Source organism: Cervus canadensis, chromosome 18 (assembly GCF_019320065.1).
Source record: "Cervus canadensis isolate Bull #8, Minnesota chromosome 18, ASM1932006v1, whole genome shotgun sequence".
NCBI lineage: Eukaryota > Metazoa > Chordata > Mammalia > Artiodactyla > Cervidae > Cervus > Cervus canadensis.
In genome coordinates this window covers 36381062-36400220 of record NC_057403.1, presented here as the reverse complement: position 1 = coordinate 36400220, position 19159 = coordinate 36381062, and the positions used below count along the sequence as shown (strand labels likewise).

The 19159-nt window shown below is 45.8% G+C and overlaps 1 protein-coding gene across 2 annotated transcripts in view; it reads left to right on the top strand.

Moving 5' to 3' along the window:
* Positions 1 to 19159, top strand: part of CDH1 (cadherin 1) — a 71465-nt gene that overhangs the window by 28924 nt on the left and 23382 nt on the right. For both annotated transcript variants that reach the window (XM_043437591.1, XM_043437592.1), the window contains exon 3: positions 18637 to 18851. In XM_043437591.1, the coding sequence (XP_043293526.1) occupies positions 18637 to 18851 (215 nt within the window). The remainder of the gene's footprint in view (positions 1 to 18636; positions 18852 to 19159) is intronic.

Sequence of the window (19159 nt, the reverse complement as noted above, 5' to 3'; positions counted from 1 at the left end):
GGTTGGGAGGCATTGGAAGCAGCCAGTCATTGTGGCTTTGGTTGAGCCCTTCGTTCTCTCTTCCTCCCTCCCAGCACCCACGATGTTAAGCCCTAAACACGTCTAGTATAGGGCTCCTCTTTGGGGATCTCAGACCCCTTTATCGAAGACCATGGAGCATCCTGTAGGTCTCCACTGTAATTCCAGGGGCTCCCATTTTCTCTGACGCCCATTCACAGACCTGGAACCTTGGCTCGAGTCACAGGTGCTCACTGCTAAGTCCTCAGGGAGGGCGCCAGACTGAGCAGAACAGTGATGTGGGAAACTTCTTTTCATGGCCACAGAGAGGTTTCCAGGTGGCCTGCAAAGGGGTGGATGTTGCTCCAGTTCAGGTCAGTTGCTCAGTTGTGTCTGACTCTTTGTGACCCCATGGTTTGCAGCACGCTAGGCTTCCCTGTCCATCACCAACTTCCGGAGCTTGCTCAAACTCATGTCTTTTGAGTCGGTGATGCCATCCAACCATCTCATTCTCTGTTGTCCCCTCCTTCTCCCACATTTAATCTTTCCCAGCATCAGGATCTTTTCCAGTGAATCAGTTCTTCACATCAGGTGGTCAAACTATTGGAGCTTCAGCATCAGTCCTTCCAATGAATATTCAGGACTGATTTCCTTTGGGATTGACTATTTTGATCTCCTTGCAGTCTAAGGGACTCTCAGTCTTCTCCAACACCACAGCTCAAAAGCATCAATTCTTCGCGCTCAGCTTTCTTTATAGTCCAACTCTCACATCCATACATGACTATTGGAAAAACCATAGCTTTGACTACACGGACCTTTGTTGACAAAGTAATGTCTCTGCTTTTTTAATATGCTGTCTAGGTTGGTTATAGCTTCTCTTCCAAGGAGCAAGGGTCTTTTAATTTCATGGCTGTAGTCACCCTCTGCAGTAATCTTGGAGCCCAAGAAAATAAAGTCTCTCACAGGTTCCATTGTTTCCCCATCTATTTGCCATGAAGTGATGGGACTGGATGCCGTGATCTTCGTTGTTTGAATGTTGAGTTTTAAGCCAGCTTCTTCACTCTCCTCTTTCACTTTCATCAAGAGGCTCTTGAGTTCCTCTTCACTTTCTGCCATAAGGGTGGTGTCATCTGTATATCTGAGGTTATTGAAATATTAGTAACCTCAGATATACTGAAATATCAGTAACCTCAGATAAGATGGCTTCTCCAATAGCTCAGTTGGTAAAGAATCCACCTGCAGTGTGGGAGACCTGGGTTTGATCCCTGGGTTGGGAAAATTCCCTGGAGAAGGGAAAGGCTACCCACTCCAATATTCTGACCTGGGTTGCAAAGAGTAGGACCTGACTGAGTGACTTTCACTTTCACTTTCAGATATGCTACTGCTCCCTCTGGGCCTGAACGGTTGGAAAGAAGGATGGGAGCAGATTGACCTCCCATCAGTCTGGTTTAGAGCCTGCCCACAGGCAAGGGACCACCACACCCCACAGCAGGAGCGGCAGATCCTCAGGGGTGTGGATGGGCCAGAGGTAGGCGCTGATAGGGTTTTGGTTTCATGAGAGCATCCTGCTTGGTGGCCCTGTCTCTCTGGCAGGGTGACCTCAGACAGCTGCAGTTTCTAGTTCCATAAATCTATTGATATAACATGAATGACCACAAAGAAGGCCCTGCTGGGCTCTTGATAAGAACTCTTATCTTGTCCAAAGATCCCATGCATAGGGACCATTCTTTAGAAAGAGGAAGCTGAAGTCACATGGCTCAAGGCATAGATGAGGTTTAAAATCCAGGTCTGTGAAGGGAAGTCAAGTCGTGTCCGACTCTTTGTGACCCCATGAACTGTAGCCTACCAGGCTCCTCCGTCCTTGGGATTTTCCAGGCAAGAGTACTGGAGTGGTTGCCATTTCCTTCTCCTATGAAGACTTAAAGCTCATACACAGGAACTCAGTCCGTATAGAGGCTGCCCCCGAGGAAGCCATCAGGCTATGGGAGTCTGGCAGCCCCCTTCTGTGTTTGCAGTCAGCTCTTAGCAAAAACATTTCCTATTCTTCTCAGGTGGCCTCACTAATTCTGCTCTACTCTGGCCCTTATCTTGCCCTCTGGTGCCACCATCACCAACCCTTCTAGAAGGACTCTGCCCTGTGGATCTTGAGGACCAGTCTGTCCCTCACTCTGCCACTTACCCTCTGTGCCCCCTTTCCTCTGGACCAGTTCCACGGGTCAATGTCCCTCTTAAAGCATGACTCTTGGGGGAAAAAACAGCATTTGTCATTTAGACCATTAGATTGTAACCCAGAGAAGTGTACTTAGCAAACCGCAAATAGAATCGACCAGAGTGGGACCAGATGGCCTCCCCTATCCTGGGTGTCTTGTTTCGGATAATGCAACTGAAGTCAGCATTAGGGGTTTGGGGAGCCTGAGTGCAGGACTTTCCCGTTGAAGTCAGTCAACCTAACGCCTTCCCTCCTTCAGTTCAAAGAAAAGAAAAATGTCTTTATGTGACGATGGGAAAGCAAAGTGAAGTCACTCAGTCGTGTCCGACTCTGTGATCCCACAGACTGTACCCTACCAGGCTTCTCTGTCCATGGGATTTTCCAGGCAAGAATGCTGGAGTGGGTTGTCATTTCCTTCTCCAGGAGATCTTCCCTCTCCCAGGGATTGAACCCAGTCTCCCGCATTGTAGGCAGACGCTTTACCATCTGAGCCACCAGTGAAGTTGATGGGGAAGCAAACATGAAGCAATTCCAGTGGTACAGAAGAATATAAAGGCTAGCAGCCCTCCCATCTTTTACTACCTCCACCAGCAGTTCATCCCCCGAGACAACCAGTGGTGGTGGTTGTTTAGTCACCAAGTTATGTCTGACTCTCTGCAACCCCATGAACTGCAGCACTCCAGGATTCCCTGTCTTTCACTCTCCCTGAGTTTGCTCAAACTCATGTCCACTGAGTCAGTGATACCAGCCAACCATCTCATCCACTGTCGCTCCCTTCTCCAGTGGTACCAGTGTATCCTTTGGAAGATGTTCTAAACATTTTCTCTACCGTATTATTTTGCTTCTTGACGTTTCTTTAGAGACAGATTCCTCTGATGTTATTATGTGTAGATTTACTTGATTCTTTTTAGTGGCTACCTTGTTCTTTTAAATTTCTGCGGTGTTTCCTATTGAGTGGGTCAGCTCAGTTCAATCATTCAGTCGTGTCCGACTCTTTTGAGAGCCCATGGACTGTAGCACGCCAGGCCTCCCTGTCCATCACCAACTCCCAGGGTTTACTCAAACTCATGTCCATTGAGTTGGTAATGCCATCCAACCATCTCATCCTCTGTTGTCCCCTTCTCCTCCTGCCTTCAGTCTTACCCAGAGTCAGTCTTTTCCAACGAGTCAGTTCTTTGCATCAGGTGGCCAAAGTATTGGAGTTTCAGCTTCAGCATCAGTCCTTCCAATGAATATTTAGGATGGACTGGTTGGATCTCCTTTTAGTCCAAGGGACTCTCAAGGATCTTCTCCAACACCACAGTTCAAAACCATCAATTCTTCTGTGCTCAGCTTTCCTTATAGTCCAACTCTCACATGCATACATGACTACTGGAAAAACCATAGCTTTGACTACACAGACCTTTATTGGCAAAGTACTGTTTCTGCTTTTTAATATGCTGTCTAGGTTGGTCATAGCTTTTCTTCCAAGGAGCAAGCGTGTTTTAGTTTCATGGCTGCAATCACCATCTGCACTGATTTTGGAGCCCCCCAAAATAAAGTCTGTTACTGTTTCCACTCTTTCCCCATCTATTTGCCATGAAGTGATGGGACCAGATGCCATGATCTTAGTTTTCTGAATGTTGAGCTTTAAGCCAACTTTTTTCACTATCCTCTTTCACTTTTATCAAGAGGCTCTTGAGTTCCTCATTGCTTTCTGCCATAAGGGTGTTGTCATCTGCATATCTGAGGTTATTGATATTTCTCCCGGCAATCTTGATTCCAGCTTGTGCTTCATCCAGCCCTGCGTTTCTCATGATGTACTCTGCATGTAAGTTAAATAAGCAGAGTGACAATATACAGGCTTGATGTACTCCTTTTCTGATTTGCAACTAGTTTGTTGTTCCATATCCAGTTCTAACTGTTGCTTCCTGGCCTGCATACAAATTTCTTAGGAGGCAGGTCAGGTGGTCTGGTATTCCCATCTCTTGAAGAATTTTTCAGAGTTTGTTTTGGTCCACACAGTCAAAGGCTTTGGTATAGTCAGTAAAGCAGAAGTAGATATTTTTCTGGAACTCTGTTGCTTTTTCAATGATCCAATGGATGTTGGCAATTTGAGCTCTGGTTTCTCTGCCTTTTCTAAATCCAGCTTGAACATCTGGAAGTTCATGGTTCACATACTGTTGAAGCCTGGCTTGAAGAATTTTGAGCATTACTTTACTAGCATGTGAAAGTGAAAGTGAAGCCCACTCAGTCGTGTCCGAATCTTTGTGACCCCATGGACTATACAGTCCATGGAATTCTCCAGGCCAGAATACTGGAGTGGACAACCTTTCCCTTCTCCAGGGGATCTTCCTGACCCAGGGATCGAACCCAGGTCTCCTGCATTGCAGGCAGATTCTTTACCAGCTGAGCCACAAGGGAAGCCCAAGAATACTGGAGTGGGTAGCCTATCCCTTCTCCAGCAGATTTTCCCCACCTAGGAATTGAACCGGAGTCTCCTGCATTGCAGGTGGATTCTTTACCAACCGAGTTATGAGTAGCATGTGAGATGAGTACAATTGTGCTGTAGTTTGAGCATTCTTTGGCATTGCCTTTCTTTGGGATTGGAACGGATTGAGTGGTTGGCCATTGTTTATTTCATCAGTCCGCTATTGATGCTGTTTCCACGTTTTGCTACCGTGGTGAGGTTCCTTGTGTATCTGTCTTGTGCACATGTATGGGTCCCTCTGTGGGATGAGGTCCTACGTGTCTCTGCTGGATGACAGGATGTGAGCATGTGACATGTATACATGTGGTCTGGATGCCCTCTGAAAAAAGTCATACTGACTCTACCAGCCACGCTGTTCACGGCCTTTGAGCACCACTTCTTACACTTCAGCCTCTGTGTCACCAGTGAGTAAATTAACCCTGAATGAATGAATGAAAGGGACTTGCCTGAGCACTTGTCTTCCTGACAAACCCCAGAGAGAATCCATCACCTGACTTAGTTCTTCCTAGACCAGCTGACTATTTCCCCCGCAGCAACTCTTCCTTCTCCAGTCATGTGTGGGTCATCCCTGCTCTTTCCCACCATTCCCACTGAGCCCTTCCTATAGTCTCCTGTATCTTGGGTTGCTGAGATTCTGAGGGATGGAGGTCCTCCGAACAATTGCAAAAATTAATGTTTTCCTACAAAGTAAATAATGAGCAATTTGCCTGTGCTCCCTGTGAGGTTTTTGGTTTTATTTTTTAACCTTTTGAATGGAAAATCAACCAATATAAAAAATTATACAGGAAAAATTTCTACCCCTGCCTGGTCCTCTTTGGGTCCAACAACAGCCCCTCCCCCAGATTTGTAACCTCAGTTATTTTTCTGAGATGCAAATACAAGGGAAAGTGAACCTGTGTTCTTAATCTCCCTGCACTGCTTTGCACCTTGCTTTTATCACATTAATGTCTTAAAGTACATTCACAGCAGTGCATCAGGAGCCTTCTCATTTGTTTTAGAGCCACATTAGATTTTTTTTTCTTTTTCTTTTTTTTTTTATCGAGTCTTTATTTTATTTATTTATTTATTTATTTTTTAGTTCTACCAGTTTCTTGCTACCAACCCATCTCCCTCCACCCTCGTGCACACACGATCAGTCATGTAATCCCATGGACTTTGGCCCACCAGACTCCTCTGTCCATGGATTTTTCCAGGCAAGAATACTGGAGTGGGTTGCCATTTCCTTCTCCATAGATTTTTTTTTTTCCACATCAGATTTTATTGTAAGAAAATTCTGCAGTTTAAACTAACTCTCTCTTGATGGATGCTTGAGTTCTCTGCCATGTTTTGCTAGTACAAACAATGCCTTAGTGAATAACCTTGTACATACGTCATGCTGCATGTATGCAAGTTTCCAATTGTTGATTGGAAAATGGGAAGAAGCCAGGTAGAGAAACCACTGAGCCTTGTAAGAACTGCAACCAGAAAAGTAAAGTGTGAGAAGCACTGCTGGGGCAGGTGCCACAGGGCCTTGTGGCAGCAAGTGTACCCAGAGAATTAGCCCCGGGACCCCGGCTATGCCCAACATGCTTGCATGTGGGACCTGTGGCCTGGGGAGTCTTCGGGTAATTTTCTTCTTTTCGTTGTCATGCCTACTTGGAAGTCTTGGGGTGAGCTCCCTGGCCTGAGACATTTCTGCTTTTCCCCGGGACTCAGAGGAGGGAGTGGTTGTGGGGCTTCTTTCCCAGGAGCCTGTGCACGTGGGGACTGAGCATTCACCTCCAGAGCCAGCTGAGCAGATCAGGCAAACGCTCTTGGAAGCAACGGCCTTTCCCATCAATGCTTATTTGTTCTTGATGAGGAAAAACGATGCTGGCCTCCATTGAAAAAGAGAAAGCCTCCTCTTGTAAGCACTCTTGGACAAGTGAGCACTTGTTTTGGAGTCATCTGCAAGTGCATGTGACCTGGAGGCTCTGTGGGAAATGCCTGACTTGGGCAGCTTTGGCGTCCATCTGTGCTTGGGGAGTTCTGCTCCAAATGTCAGAGGCAGAGGGCCCAAGCTTTTCCAGCACAGCGCACAGCTGGAAATGGTGCAAGCCTCATATTCATTCTTTGTGTTGGAGAAGAGGTTTCGGGACCTTGTCCATGACTTACTGAATGATTCAAAATCTGGAGCTCCTTGCTAGTGTCAGCATTTTTCCACATCCTCCAGTGCTGGGGAAATGCTGCCCCCAGACTGGAACATTTCTATCTGGGTTATATCCATGTACAGAGAGTCAGTCTCTGGTTCAGCAACCTGCCTTTGTGCCCAGCATGGGTTTGGACCCATCTTATCTGGCTGTCACCTTCCCCCTGGAGCCTCTCTCCTTCAAGGCAGAGCAGTTTTAGCCCAGTGGTTCAACCAGCCTTGGCTGGTCCTGGGTGTGTGACTCTCGCTTCATAGACTGGCTGGCTCTCCGACCTTGAACAGGTGACTCAAGCCTTTCTGGGCCTCAGGGGCTCATCAGGATGAAGGGGATTAAAAAACCCCACCTGCTTCCTAGCAGTTTAGGAGTCAGTGTTTGTGAAGCGCTCAGTGCAGTGCCCGCACATAATGACTGTCATTATATGGAATATTTACTCTTCTAATTATTATTCATTAAGAATGATTTATGGCCTCTTTTCTTTCCCCACTTTTTCATCACTCTGACCTTGTGTTTTTAGATGAATGGGTTTGTGTCTTTTTTGAACCCTGGAACTTGAACTCATGGGGTCCTCCTCAAAGGGAATCCTAGTAATAACTATATTTTTACAGGTTCATTGAGATGTAATTTACATACCATAAAGTTTACCCACTGCATACAGCCAGGTCATATTTATAAATGTATGCAGCTGTGTGGTAGCTGCACAGCCTAGTTTTAGAATACTCTTTGCATGCATGCATGCTAAATTGCCAGTTGCGTCAGACTCTTTGTGACCCCATGGACTGCAGCATGCCAGGCTTCCCTGTCCATCACCAACTCCCAGAGCTTGCTCGAACTCATGTCTATCGACTTGGTGATGCCAACTTGTCCCCTTCTGTCGTCCCCTTCTCCTCCTGCCTTCAGTCTTTCCCAGCATCAGGGTCTTTTCCAATGAATCTCTGGTTTCCTAGAATTTCTAGAACCCTGCTCCAGACTAAGTGAATCCTATCTCCAGGACTGGTCATCTTTTGTCATTTTCTTTAATTTAGCATAATGCCTTTAAAGTTTATCTATGCTATTAAATCTTTTAAAAATATTTATTTATTTGGCTGCACTGGGTCTTAGTTGCTGCATGTGAGCTCCTCCAGTTGCAGCATGCAGAATCTCTAGTTGTGATGTGCAACTTCTTAGTTGCGGCACATGGGATCTAGTTCCCTGGCCAGGGATCAAATCTGGGCTCCCTGCGTGTGGTTGGGTCCATGAGTGCTTTTGGCTCTCTCTTTTTTTTCCCCTCTCCTTTTTAGTTTTTTGATAATAGCTCTGAGATATAATTCACACATCTTAACATTCGCTTTTCCATATATTCACAGAGTTTTGCTACCATAGACAATTTTAGTTAGTTTAAAAAAAAAAACAAAACCTAAAACCTAAGCAATTACTTACTCCTTATAGATTTGCCTGTTTTAGATATTTCATATAAACTGAGCCTTACAGTACATGGTCTTGTGTGACTGACTTCTTTTAGCATAATGTTTTCAACATTTACCTACCCATGGTGCAGCTTGTAGTAGTAATGACTTAATTACGAGCAGTAATTAATTAATTAATTATTAACAGAAAGTAATTAATTCATCTTTTTTTTAATTGCAGAGTGATTCTATTGTGTAGATGGATATGCTACACTTTGTTTATTCTTCAGTGGGACATTTGATTTGTCTCCACTTTTTGGTTGTCATAAATAATACTACCTCCTCTCTGCTTTGTCACTTTCTTTCCTCTAATATACACAAGTATTGTTTCTGAAATTAAAAACAAAAAACTAAAATTTGGGGAAAAAATAGGTGTGGGTGACAAAGACTTTGATAAGAAGTGACTGAGGAATGTGAGGTGTGTGCTAACCTACCAGGGTAACATCCAACAGCCCAGAGTAAATGGAAGGGAGATCACCAGGTGGGCTCACATCCTACCATCAGAGAGACAGTGGTGGGGACTGAAGGAGACTCAGGCTGGAGAAGCAGAACAATGCCAGGTCCCTACTATGGGTCTTGGGGCCAGCCAGACCTGTATTTGAATCCCAGCTCTGCTGCTCATTGCTGTGTGACCTTGGGAGAGTCACTTAACATCTCTGAGCCTTTATAATTAAAACCTGAGTGATAACTTCCCTCATTGGTTGTTGTGTTATTTTTGCCTTTTGTCTCTCCCTGGGGAAGCCTTTGTAGGACCATTCTCCTCCAGGCCCTGCTCCAAGTGCCTGGGGGAAAGGTTTACAATTCAATATCCTCTAGCCTCAGAGATCAGTTTGCCTGTGGCATAGCCTAAGCCTGGGTATTTTTAAGAAGCGTCCTGGGGTAGTCTCTAGGATAGGCCACCTGATGCTAAGAGCTGACTCATTGGAAAAGACCCTGATGCTGGGAAAGATTGAAGGCAGAAGAAGAGGGCAACAGAGGACGATGGTTGGATGGCATCATTGACTCAATGGATGTGAGTTTGAGCAAGCTCTGGGAGATAGTGAAAGACAGAGAAGCCTGGCGTGCTGCAGTCCATGGTGTTGCAAAGAGGTCAGACACTACTGAGCAACTGAACTGATGAGGATAGTCTCTGTGCAGGGCACATTACACTAGACCCCAGACGGAGATGAGGTTGGGATATTTTGGTCAAAGTGCTTTATTTCATAAGTGGGCAGCCAAGAACTGGAGACCCCTTCCTGGTGCATGGGGACCTAGGAGCCAGTCCCCCAGCCCAGGAATGCCAGTCACCCCTTGCCCTGAGGAGTCAGCAGGAGGTGGAGGGAGAAGGGTGCTCCCTGGCCTTTGGGAGCCCAACAGAAAGGAAAAGTGGGCAAATTCCATGGTGTGGGTGGAAGTCTTTTCTTTCTAATCAATAAGCAAACAGTTCCTGGAGTTGCCCAACCTGGCCACAGGAATGTTTCCTGGGTTGCAGCCGGTGGGAATAATCAATTAGCACCTCTATTCAGGCAGGCGGGTCGGGTGTTTGTGTATTTAACTGGCAGCCAGGAGCTGGATAATAAAACTCCTCCAATTTAAGTGTGTAAACCAGAGGGTTCTTGTTCTCTTGGATGAAACCAAACCAGTTTCCCTCCTCCCTGTGACAGCAAAGAGGTCCCTGTGCACCTCTGCAGTGGGCAGGCGGCCAGCTCCTTCTTAACAGTGGGGTTCACCTGCTTCACCTGCCTCCCTTTTTAAAATGAATGGCAGTGAGATTCCTTGGCAGTTAGTGTCCACCCTGGAAACTGAAGCCAAGGCCTCGGTCTCAGACTTGAGCAGAGAAGCAAGCCCTGTATCTCCAGTTGAGACACCAGAGTCCCTCCCCCCACCTAGGCAGGGAGATGGTGATTGAACAGGGTGAGGTTTTTATCAATAGGTTCATTTCTGAACTGTCTAGGACAGGCCCAGAAAGGCAAAGGATTTCAAACTGAACTCTTTTCTGGCCCTGATCTTGAGGGCAGGTGGTCTGGGGAGGCCCCCTGGTCCTTCTAGACTGGAGGGACAGGAGCCAACGCCCCTTCCCGGCCTGTGTGGGAGCAACGTGCTAGTGTTACTCTCATCCCACTAGGACGTGAGCCCTGGGAGGGCAGGGATCACTACTTGTTGTTTCACATCTGGGTCTTCAGCCCTGGAACAGAGCCCAGCGAAAGTGGGTATGCAGTGCTGAGCAGGCCACCTACTGCCCCTTGCTGCGATGTAGCTCATCCCTTGGTCTGGCACACAGCCAGAAGCTGGGTGGGGCCATCTCTTCAAATGCTCCCCCTCCTTTTTTTCTAAATTATTTTATTATTCCTATTGTTGTGTGTGTATTAGCCGCTCAGTTGTGTCCAACTCTTTGTGACTCCATGGACTGTAGCCCACCAGGTTCCTCTGTCCATGGAATTTCCCAGGCAAGAATACTGGAGTAGGTTGCCATTTCCTTCTCCAGGGGATCTTCCTGATCCAGGGATCAAACCCGGGTCTCCTGCACTGCAGGCAGATTCTTTACCGTTTGAACCACCAGGGAAGATTATTCATGTTCTGTATCCATACAGTGGAATATTGTGTGTGTGTTAATTGTTATTTAGTTTATTTTTTGGCCATGCCTTTGTGGCATGTGAGATCTTAGTTCCCCAACCAGGGATCAGCCCATGCCCTCTTCAGTGGATGCACAAAATCTTACCCACTGAACTGTCAGGCAAAGTCCTTCAAATGCCTCTTTTTGAGCATTCCCTAAATGCATTTTAATTGTCCCCTCTGGCCCTGCTGCTGCAAAGAAGCTTGGAACCCCCTTACCTGTTTGTTTTTCTCTGTTAACACTTTTCATTCTATTTGTTAATTATCTCTTCCCCACTGGAATGAAAGCCCTATGAGGACAGGATGCATGCTTTGTTCACTGCTATTTCTCAGGCCTTAGAATGATGCTTGGCACCAAGTCAAGCCTCTGTAAATATTTGTTGAAGAAAGAATCCTTGAAGCAATCCCTCGAAGGAAGTGAAGCTGCTTCCTTCTACAGAAAGGGGGAAATGATACTTAAGGAGGGAGGTCGAAGTGACTTGTCTACAGTGGCACCTAAAAAAGCAAAGCTGGGGTTTGACCCTACCATGGTTGACCCCGTTTACACAAATGTAAAACCATAAAAGTATTTGCACTGGCTTGTACCCAACTGTGGAAGTGCTGTTTGTGACATTTTTCACTGTTCTGATTGTGATCAGCATCCATGGTGTTTGCTGTCTGAGAATGTTCTGCGTTAGCCCAAGCAGAAGCACAAAACAGGCAAACATAACCTGCTGGAGTGACCCAGGCGGCAGGAGTGTAACCTTGAAACAGAGGTGGAGGACTTCCCTGGTGGTCCAGTGGTTAAGAATCCACCTGCCAATGCAGGGAACACAGGTTCAATCCCTGGTCTGGGAAGATCCCCCATGCCACAGAGCAACTAAACCCATGTGCCAGAACTACTGAAGTCCCATGCTGCAACTCCAAAAGCTCAAACATTCTGCAACAGGAGAAACCACCACAGTAAGAAGCTCACACATCCCAACTGAAGAGCAGTCTCCACTCATTGCAGCTAGAGAAAACCCACAGGCAGCCATGAAGATCCAGCACAGCCAAAGATAAAGAAATAAATCCATACATCTTAAAAAAAGAGGGGGAGATCCAGGGTGATGGTCACCCCTTTATCCTGTGGACACCTCTTCACAGGGCTCTGGGGTCCTTCCACCGCAGCCTCACCATTTTCTCTGTACACTGTTGCCCCCTCCACCCCAGTCTGTTTGGATGGAAATAGAGAGGAGGAGACTTTGTTCCTTGCCTCCCACCTGGGCGGCACCCGTTGTTGACATCTGTTTTTAGGGTGTGAGTTAAATGAAGACAGAGACCACTTATAATTTGTTCTGGGCAACAACATGCTGGGAGGCCAGGAGAAAGAACTCGATAAGCTTCATGAAAATAAACTTCCCTTGAAGATCCCGAACACCCCAGATCTAGCACAGTCAAACAAATAAGTATTAAAAATAAAATAAAATTTCCCATCCCCAGGATCCCACAGGAGCTGCCTGTCAACAAGGGCGATTTGATGGGCTGCCGGTGCCCCAGCCGAGAACGTCCCGGGGGAGCACAATACACAGGTTCTTGTGGACACACCTGCAAGTTGTGTTTATGCAACGTGATATTCCAAGCTGCTTATCTTAGCCAGAAAAAAAGGTCTGGGTGTTAAGTTGGCCAATCAAAGGAACTCTGACTTACTTCAACTTATGTAACGCAGTGACCTAACATTCTTGAATCTTTAAAACTTCCTTCTTTGCTTGGCTGTCTGGTTGTCCTTATGTTTTTCTGAGGCCCCAGCACTGGATGTCCAAGGTGTCACTTTCATCTTTCATGCGAGGAGAGAGGGGGTTGAGTGAGTGTTTCTTGTGGAGATAGGGACAGGGAAACTTAGCTATTTTTATTCTGGTTCCCCTCCATCTGGCCATTCAGCTAGCAACCAGTCTCACAAATGGCTCAACGAAGCAGGTGGTAGGCTGCCTGGTGATTAAGTCCTGATGGGGTGTCAGACTACAGGGCGTGCCACTTCATAGCTAGGTGGCTTGGCCAAGTCTCTTCACTGAGACTTCTGAGCCCAGTTCCTCATTTAGAAGCCAGGGCTGCTGGACTCTACCCACCAGGCCTGCTATGTCTAGTCAGGCTGTCAGGTGGTGTTACTGCCCGTAGTTCTCAGTAACAAGTGGGCACACATAACTGGCGATTTATCAGGGCTAAAATGATAGTCTTCCTCGTGCAACTTGAATCTCAACATTGTCCGAGTGTGGACAAACTGGAGGCCTCGCCATCCTTTCTCTCCCATTTTTTAAACATTGAATTACATTTTCTGCTGAGCACGGGTGGCTATTAAACCTGGAATGGCTAGTAATTTCATGAACACCCACCAAAGGAAGACATTCTGGTCACCCAGTGCCATCAAAGAAAATGGAACCTAGAAAGAAACTTTCTAGGTGGTGGTACCCATGGAGATTTAGGGCTTTGTGGTTGGAGTTAGTTAGAAACACTGTGGCTCTTTAGCAAAGCAAACGCCTGCCCAGCCAGACGATACACATCTGTCTCCCAGGGTTCCTTTCATCCCTCAAGTAAGACTTCTTATTCCTTATTTTGAGTATTTAAGTTAGAAACCAAAGCCCTTGGTTTGGGGATGCACACAATGGCAGTGTGGCCCCCGGGATCTCCAAGGGCCTCAGAAGGCTTGTGATCTTGCCCTTGAGATCGCGTGTAAAATTTTCTCATCTGATGCTTTGTTCCAGTGGTCCTTGAAATAGAAACAAATGCAGTGTTCTTTGGTGTTAGCCATGGAAAATGCCTCCTGCGGAGAGGGAGACATCCCAGAAGGCATCTCTTTGTGTGTGTTGTGGGGAAGACCCCACTTGCAGGTAGTTGCTTCTGAGAGACCGGGAGATCCTGCTCCTTATACCAAATAACTACGGGTAGCTGAATCTGATGGCAGGCCCTGTCCTTACATCTCCCTAAAATATATGGAGGCTTTGGAGACTGTCTTGTTCCTACCCACTGACATTCCAGTTGGGCAGGGGTGAGAGAAGAAACGGGAGCCTTCAGGCAGGACTGTTTGTGGCACAACGCAATTCCAAGCAAAGAATGTTGCCGCCCTAGGACTACAAAGCTTTTCATGGACTTGGGTTTCATTTGTATTTGGACTTCAGGCATCTCTTCCGGGGGTTCTCAGATTAAGCTACTGCTTCTGCCAAATACGCAAAAAAATGGGGCACTTGTAGGATGAATGACAGCTTACGGGAGTCACAGTGTGCTAGAGATGCTTTTTAGAATATACACATATATATATTTTATTTGTTTGGCTGCGTGGCTGCACCGGGTCTTAGTTGTGGGATCTTTTGTTGCGGCATGCAAATTCTTGGTTGGAAGCACAGAGTCTTTAGCCACTGGACGATGAGGGAAATCCTTAAATACACTTGTTACAAATGACACTCGTCATTTTGTCCTTTTAAAAAGTGACTCACTGTAATTGTAACATACCATACAATACAAAAATGTTTCAGGAAGTTACGTTTTTAAAAACTGCCTCCAACTGTACCTCTTTCAACCTTCCCTCCACCTCCACTCAAATTACTGTCAACCTTCTGCTGTGTGGAATTCCAACTGCTCTGAAGTGTCTTTTTTTCATGGTTTTTTTTTTTTTTTCTCCCACATAAGAAGTAGTCTATCCCCATTTTGCAAATGGGAATAGTAGTGAAGAACACTCACTCTGGGATCAGACAGCCTGGCCCCTCCTCCCACCAGCCTTTAATTCAGGGCAAAGAAAATGGGACTGGTGATGCGTACACCCCAGGATGGCCTCAGTCAGAAAACTGGACACCAAGAGCACACAGGACAAGCGTCTGACCTGTAGAGAGGCAGGGTGGAGAGGAGCGTGGACTCTCAGACGTACCTAAGTCCCAGTCCAGGCTCTGCCACTTAATAACTGCCTCAGCTTCCCCGTCTATAAAAAGGGGACGCTGATGACAGCACATTCACAGAGTTCTGGGATTAAATGAGTTAGTATTTGTGAAGTGCTTAGAATAGAACCTGACACATAATGTTCTCACATGTTTAAATATTAAGAAAATAGTGAATAAAAGGTAATTGAAGCTGTTGAATCTAGTTTTTGATGGTGATGATAATGTTATTGTGGTGAAAAGATCTTCCCATTTAGAGATGGCCAGTGGGTTCTTGGCTCTTGTCATTAGGATCTAGTTTCGAAACCAAGTGACCAAATGACTGGTTTAAGAAAGGACAACATGCTGATTTAATACTTAGTCCTTTGCTGTCTTTTTTATTTAACTTTTTATTTTAGAAATGTTCAAGTAGACTTCCCTGGCAGTCCAGTGGTTGAGACTCTTCCACTGCAAGGGGCGAGAGTTCAATCCCTGGTCAGGGAACTAAGACGTGCCGTGCAGTGCAGACAGAAAAAAAAAACACTTTTTTTTTTTTTTTTTAAAGAAATGTTCAAATATACCTAATCCTCATATACTGATCTTCTGGTTTCTACAGTTTGCCAGTCTTGTTTCCCCGTACATGCTGGCATTAGTGTTCCCTGTGGCTCTGAGACACTGTCCAGCCCTTGCCAGGGTTGAATTGAAGCCAGCTTCCCAGAGCCTTCTCAGAACTGGAGATCCCCTCAGTCTTTTCTGTAATTTCTGGTTAATCAGCCCAGAGGCTCAGGTTGCACAGAAAGATAATGGGCCTTAATGAGTACCTGGAAATTCAGGCTGGGCCTGCCTGTGGCGCGTACACTACGTCTGTCACTTCTCACAGGGCAGGACTTAGCTACCATTAAGACAAGATGCCCCACAGCAGGTTAAGAGCTTTGCATTAAGTTATTTGCAAAACCATTTTCATTTTCTCAGGCTGCCACCCTTGGCAAGTCCAATCATGCTCATCCCAGCTCTCACTGCCCAGATCTGGGCCGGCTGGGGCACAGAATTCAGTGTGGAAAATGAGGGCGGCTCTTGTTCCCCGATTATATGGCAAGCCCCCCAAACACAACCCAGTGGCCCCATTGTTTCTGTTGGGGTGTGGTTGGGACAAGGTTGTGATCACATTCACTGTCTCGGTTAATCTCACAAAACCCTGAAGAGGTGGGCTCAGTCAGTGGTGGTATCCTTCAGGTGCCAGTAGAAAAAACTGAAGCCCAGAGAGGTTAAGCATTTTGTGTAAGGTCACTCTGCAAGAACAGATCTGCAGAATCTGGTTTTATATAATCATTCCAGTCACAGACTCTGAGACTCTTCTTGCCAACCTCTTCCTGTCATTTTAAAAAATGCCATGCTCACCCCTCCCCAACCCCTTCAAATTTGGGAAATCAGTTGTAGAACCAGACTGAAAGGTGAGGGTAGGCATGTGGCATGGTTTTGATTTTTTTTTTTTTTTTTTAAACAGACTGGCAAAGGAGGGTTCAGGGAGTGATTGAGAGTAGGTTACTCATATTAAGGGCCATCCCAACTCTGCTGTTCACTAGTTATAGGGATCAAACAAATATCTTAACCTCTGTGAATCTCAGTTTCTTCATCTACAAAATGGGGATAATCATGTTGCGTGTCCTCCTGCCCCCTAACAAGGTCTTATTTTCTCTAACAAGGTCTTATTTTCTCTAGCAAGGGTGGGGCTGTTGGTGTCAGAAAAGTTGGCAATCGTGGCCCCTAGTGGAACAAATGAAAACTGCAGCCCAGACACCATAACCCACTTGAGGGTTTTCTGGCAGAGTTCCATGTCCATGTAGAAGTGTCTATGCTGTGCTTAGTCTAGCCATGTAAAATAGGCAAAAGAACAGGACTTTTTTTTTCTTTTTTTAATAAAAGATATCTTGGAAAAACTAAAAATTGCACTGGAGGAATGAGAGACAATTATTTGAAAGGGAGAACAGACCAATTTGAGTTTGCCAAAAGGAACTTTTATCGACTATTTCTTCTGCCTGGAAGGCCCTTGAGCCAAGATTTCTATAAGGCTGACTCCTTCAGGTTTCAGCTCAGACACCTACAACTTCAGAGAGACCAGCTTTCACCATCCAGTAAAAGTTATACCTCCCCATACTTCTCCATCACTCTCCCCCCCCACCCCCCCCATCACTCTTACATTATCCTCTTTTAAAATTCCTTTATGTCTAGCATTTGTCACTACCTGAGATTCAGTTTTGTTATGTGTCCATCTCTTTCACAATTTAGTATAAGCTCAATGCAAGCAGGTGCCTTGCCTGTCTATTCACAATTTTGTCCTTACTGCCAAGCACAATGTCTGACAAATTATTTGATGGAAACTAGTTGAATGAGTCCTTTGGGACTCTGATGTTTAATGCAGACGCTTTTCACCGCAGCTTCTCCAGCTTTGGGTATTAATACTTTTTAAGTTTTAATACTTTAAAGACTGTGAAATTTTAAGTAGCTTTGTCTCTAAGCCACTGATCCTAAGTTCCCTCATCCAAGTAGTCCTCTTCTGTCTTTTGCATTTGTCTCACTGCACTGTATGATCAGGTTGAAGATTTTCCTGTGAAATCTTCACGGTCTCCCCTGATAGTGATGAGCTTCTCCACTGGGTGGTCTCAGATTGCAAGCAGGCATTACCTCTCAATGCCTCAGAAAATAAGCATATAATCAGTTCTAAATGAATATCTGCCGTTATCAATGTCTTTTGTGGAATACTGAATAAATGAAGTGTCTAGTATGTGCCAGGCACTGTTCTGTGTATCTTAAAACAACCCTAGGAAGTAGTTGTCAAATACCTTCATTCTACAGATGGGTAAACTGGAGCACCGAGAGATTCAGTGATGTGCCCAAGGTCTCAGAGCTAATAAGCAGAGCTGGGACTTGAGCCCTACCCTTGACAGTAAATAAGACCATTTTTGAAGAGTGAGCACTATGATTATCCTCATTTTGATGATGAAGAAAAGAAAGTGAAAGTCACTCATTCGTGTCTGGCTCTTTGTGACCCCTTGGACTGTAGTCTGCCAGGTTCCTCTGTCCATGGAATTCTCCAGGTCAGAATACTTGAGTGTGTAGCCATTCCTTTCTCCAGGGGATCTTCCCAACCCAGGAATCAAACCCAGGTATCCCGCATTGCAGGTGCATTCTTTACCAGCTGAGCCACAGGGAAGCCCGATGAAGAGACTGAGGTTAAAAATTTTGCCCAAGCCCTTGCTCTTAACCATTATGTCCTGCTGGCTTTCTCTTATTATCTGCCACTGTTTATTGAAATGTAAACTGTTTGCTTATTTATGTATTTATTTTTAATTTTGGCTGCATGGGCTCTTTGTTGAGGCACGCGGGCTCAGTAACTGTGGGCTTAGTTACCCTGCGGCATGTGGGATCTTAGCTTCCCAACCAGGGATTGAACCTGCGTCCCCTGCATTGTTTAACCACTGGACTGCCAGGGAAGTCCCTCCACTGTTTATTTAAATGTAGTTAATCCATAGTATCTCACTGAACCTCAGTCTCTAACTTTTAGACTCAATAGGTATTCTGTCTCAGTTATTCTTCACATTATCAAGAGTCATCTGAAGGAGAGGCCCTTTTTTGTTACTGAAAAGGAGAAGTTACTTTTTAGGCAGGTTTGTTCTCAGTCTCCAAGTAGATGAGAAAAGAACCACCACAGTGAAGTCGCCCTGGACTTGTGAAGATGGCACCTGTTACTTTTGCCGTTTGTCACCAGACTGTGGTCTGTTTTCCTTGTGCCTGTTTTGTGTGGGTTAGACTTTTAGTGGGTGAAGGAAGTTCAGTTTCTAGAAAAGGAATGCTGTTTCATCTCCCCCGTTTTCTAATCACTGTCATTTATGCCCTGCAGTGAGTTTTGAAGGATGTGCTGGCCTACCAAGGACAGTCTATGTTTCTGACGACACCCGATTCAAAGTGCACACAGATGGCGTGGTTACAGTCAAGCGGCCTGTGCACCTTCACCGCCCAGAGCTGAGTTTTCTTATCCACGCCTGGGACTCCACCCACAGGAAGCTCTCCACCAAAGTGACGCTGCAGGTGTCAGCGCACCACCACCACCACCATGTAAGTTGGAGGGTCTTGGAGGTTCACTATTGCTTTAGTCTGCTGCTTAATCCAGGTTTCTCAGCCTTGGCACTATTTACATCTGGGGCTGGATAATTTCTATGGGGATTATGGGGATGTCCTCTGTGCTCTATGAGGTTTAGCAGCATCCCTGGTCTTAACTGCTAGAAGCTAGTAACACTGCCAAAATTGCCTCCAGACACTGCCACTGCCCCCTGGGGGTAGAGGGATGGGATGCAAAATAGCCGCATGGTCCAACTGAAGTAATTCTTGCTGTTGATTTGTTGTTGTTGTTGTTGTTGTTGGGC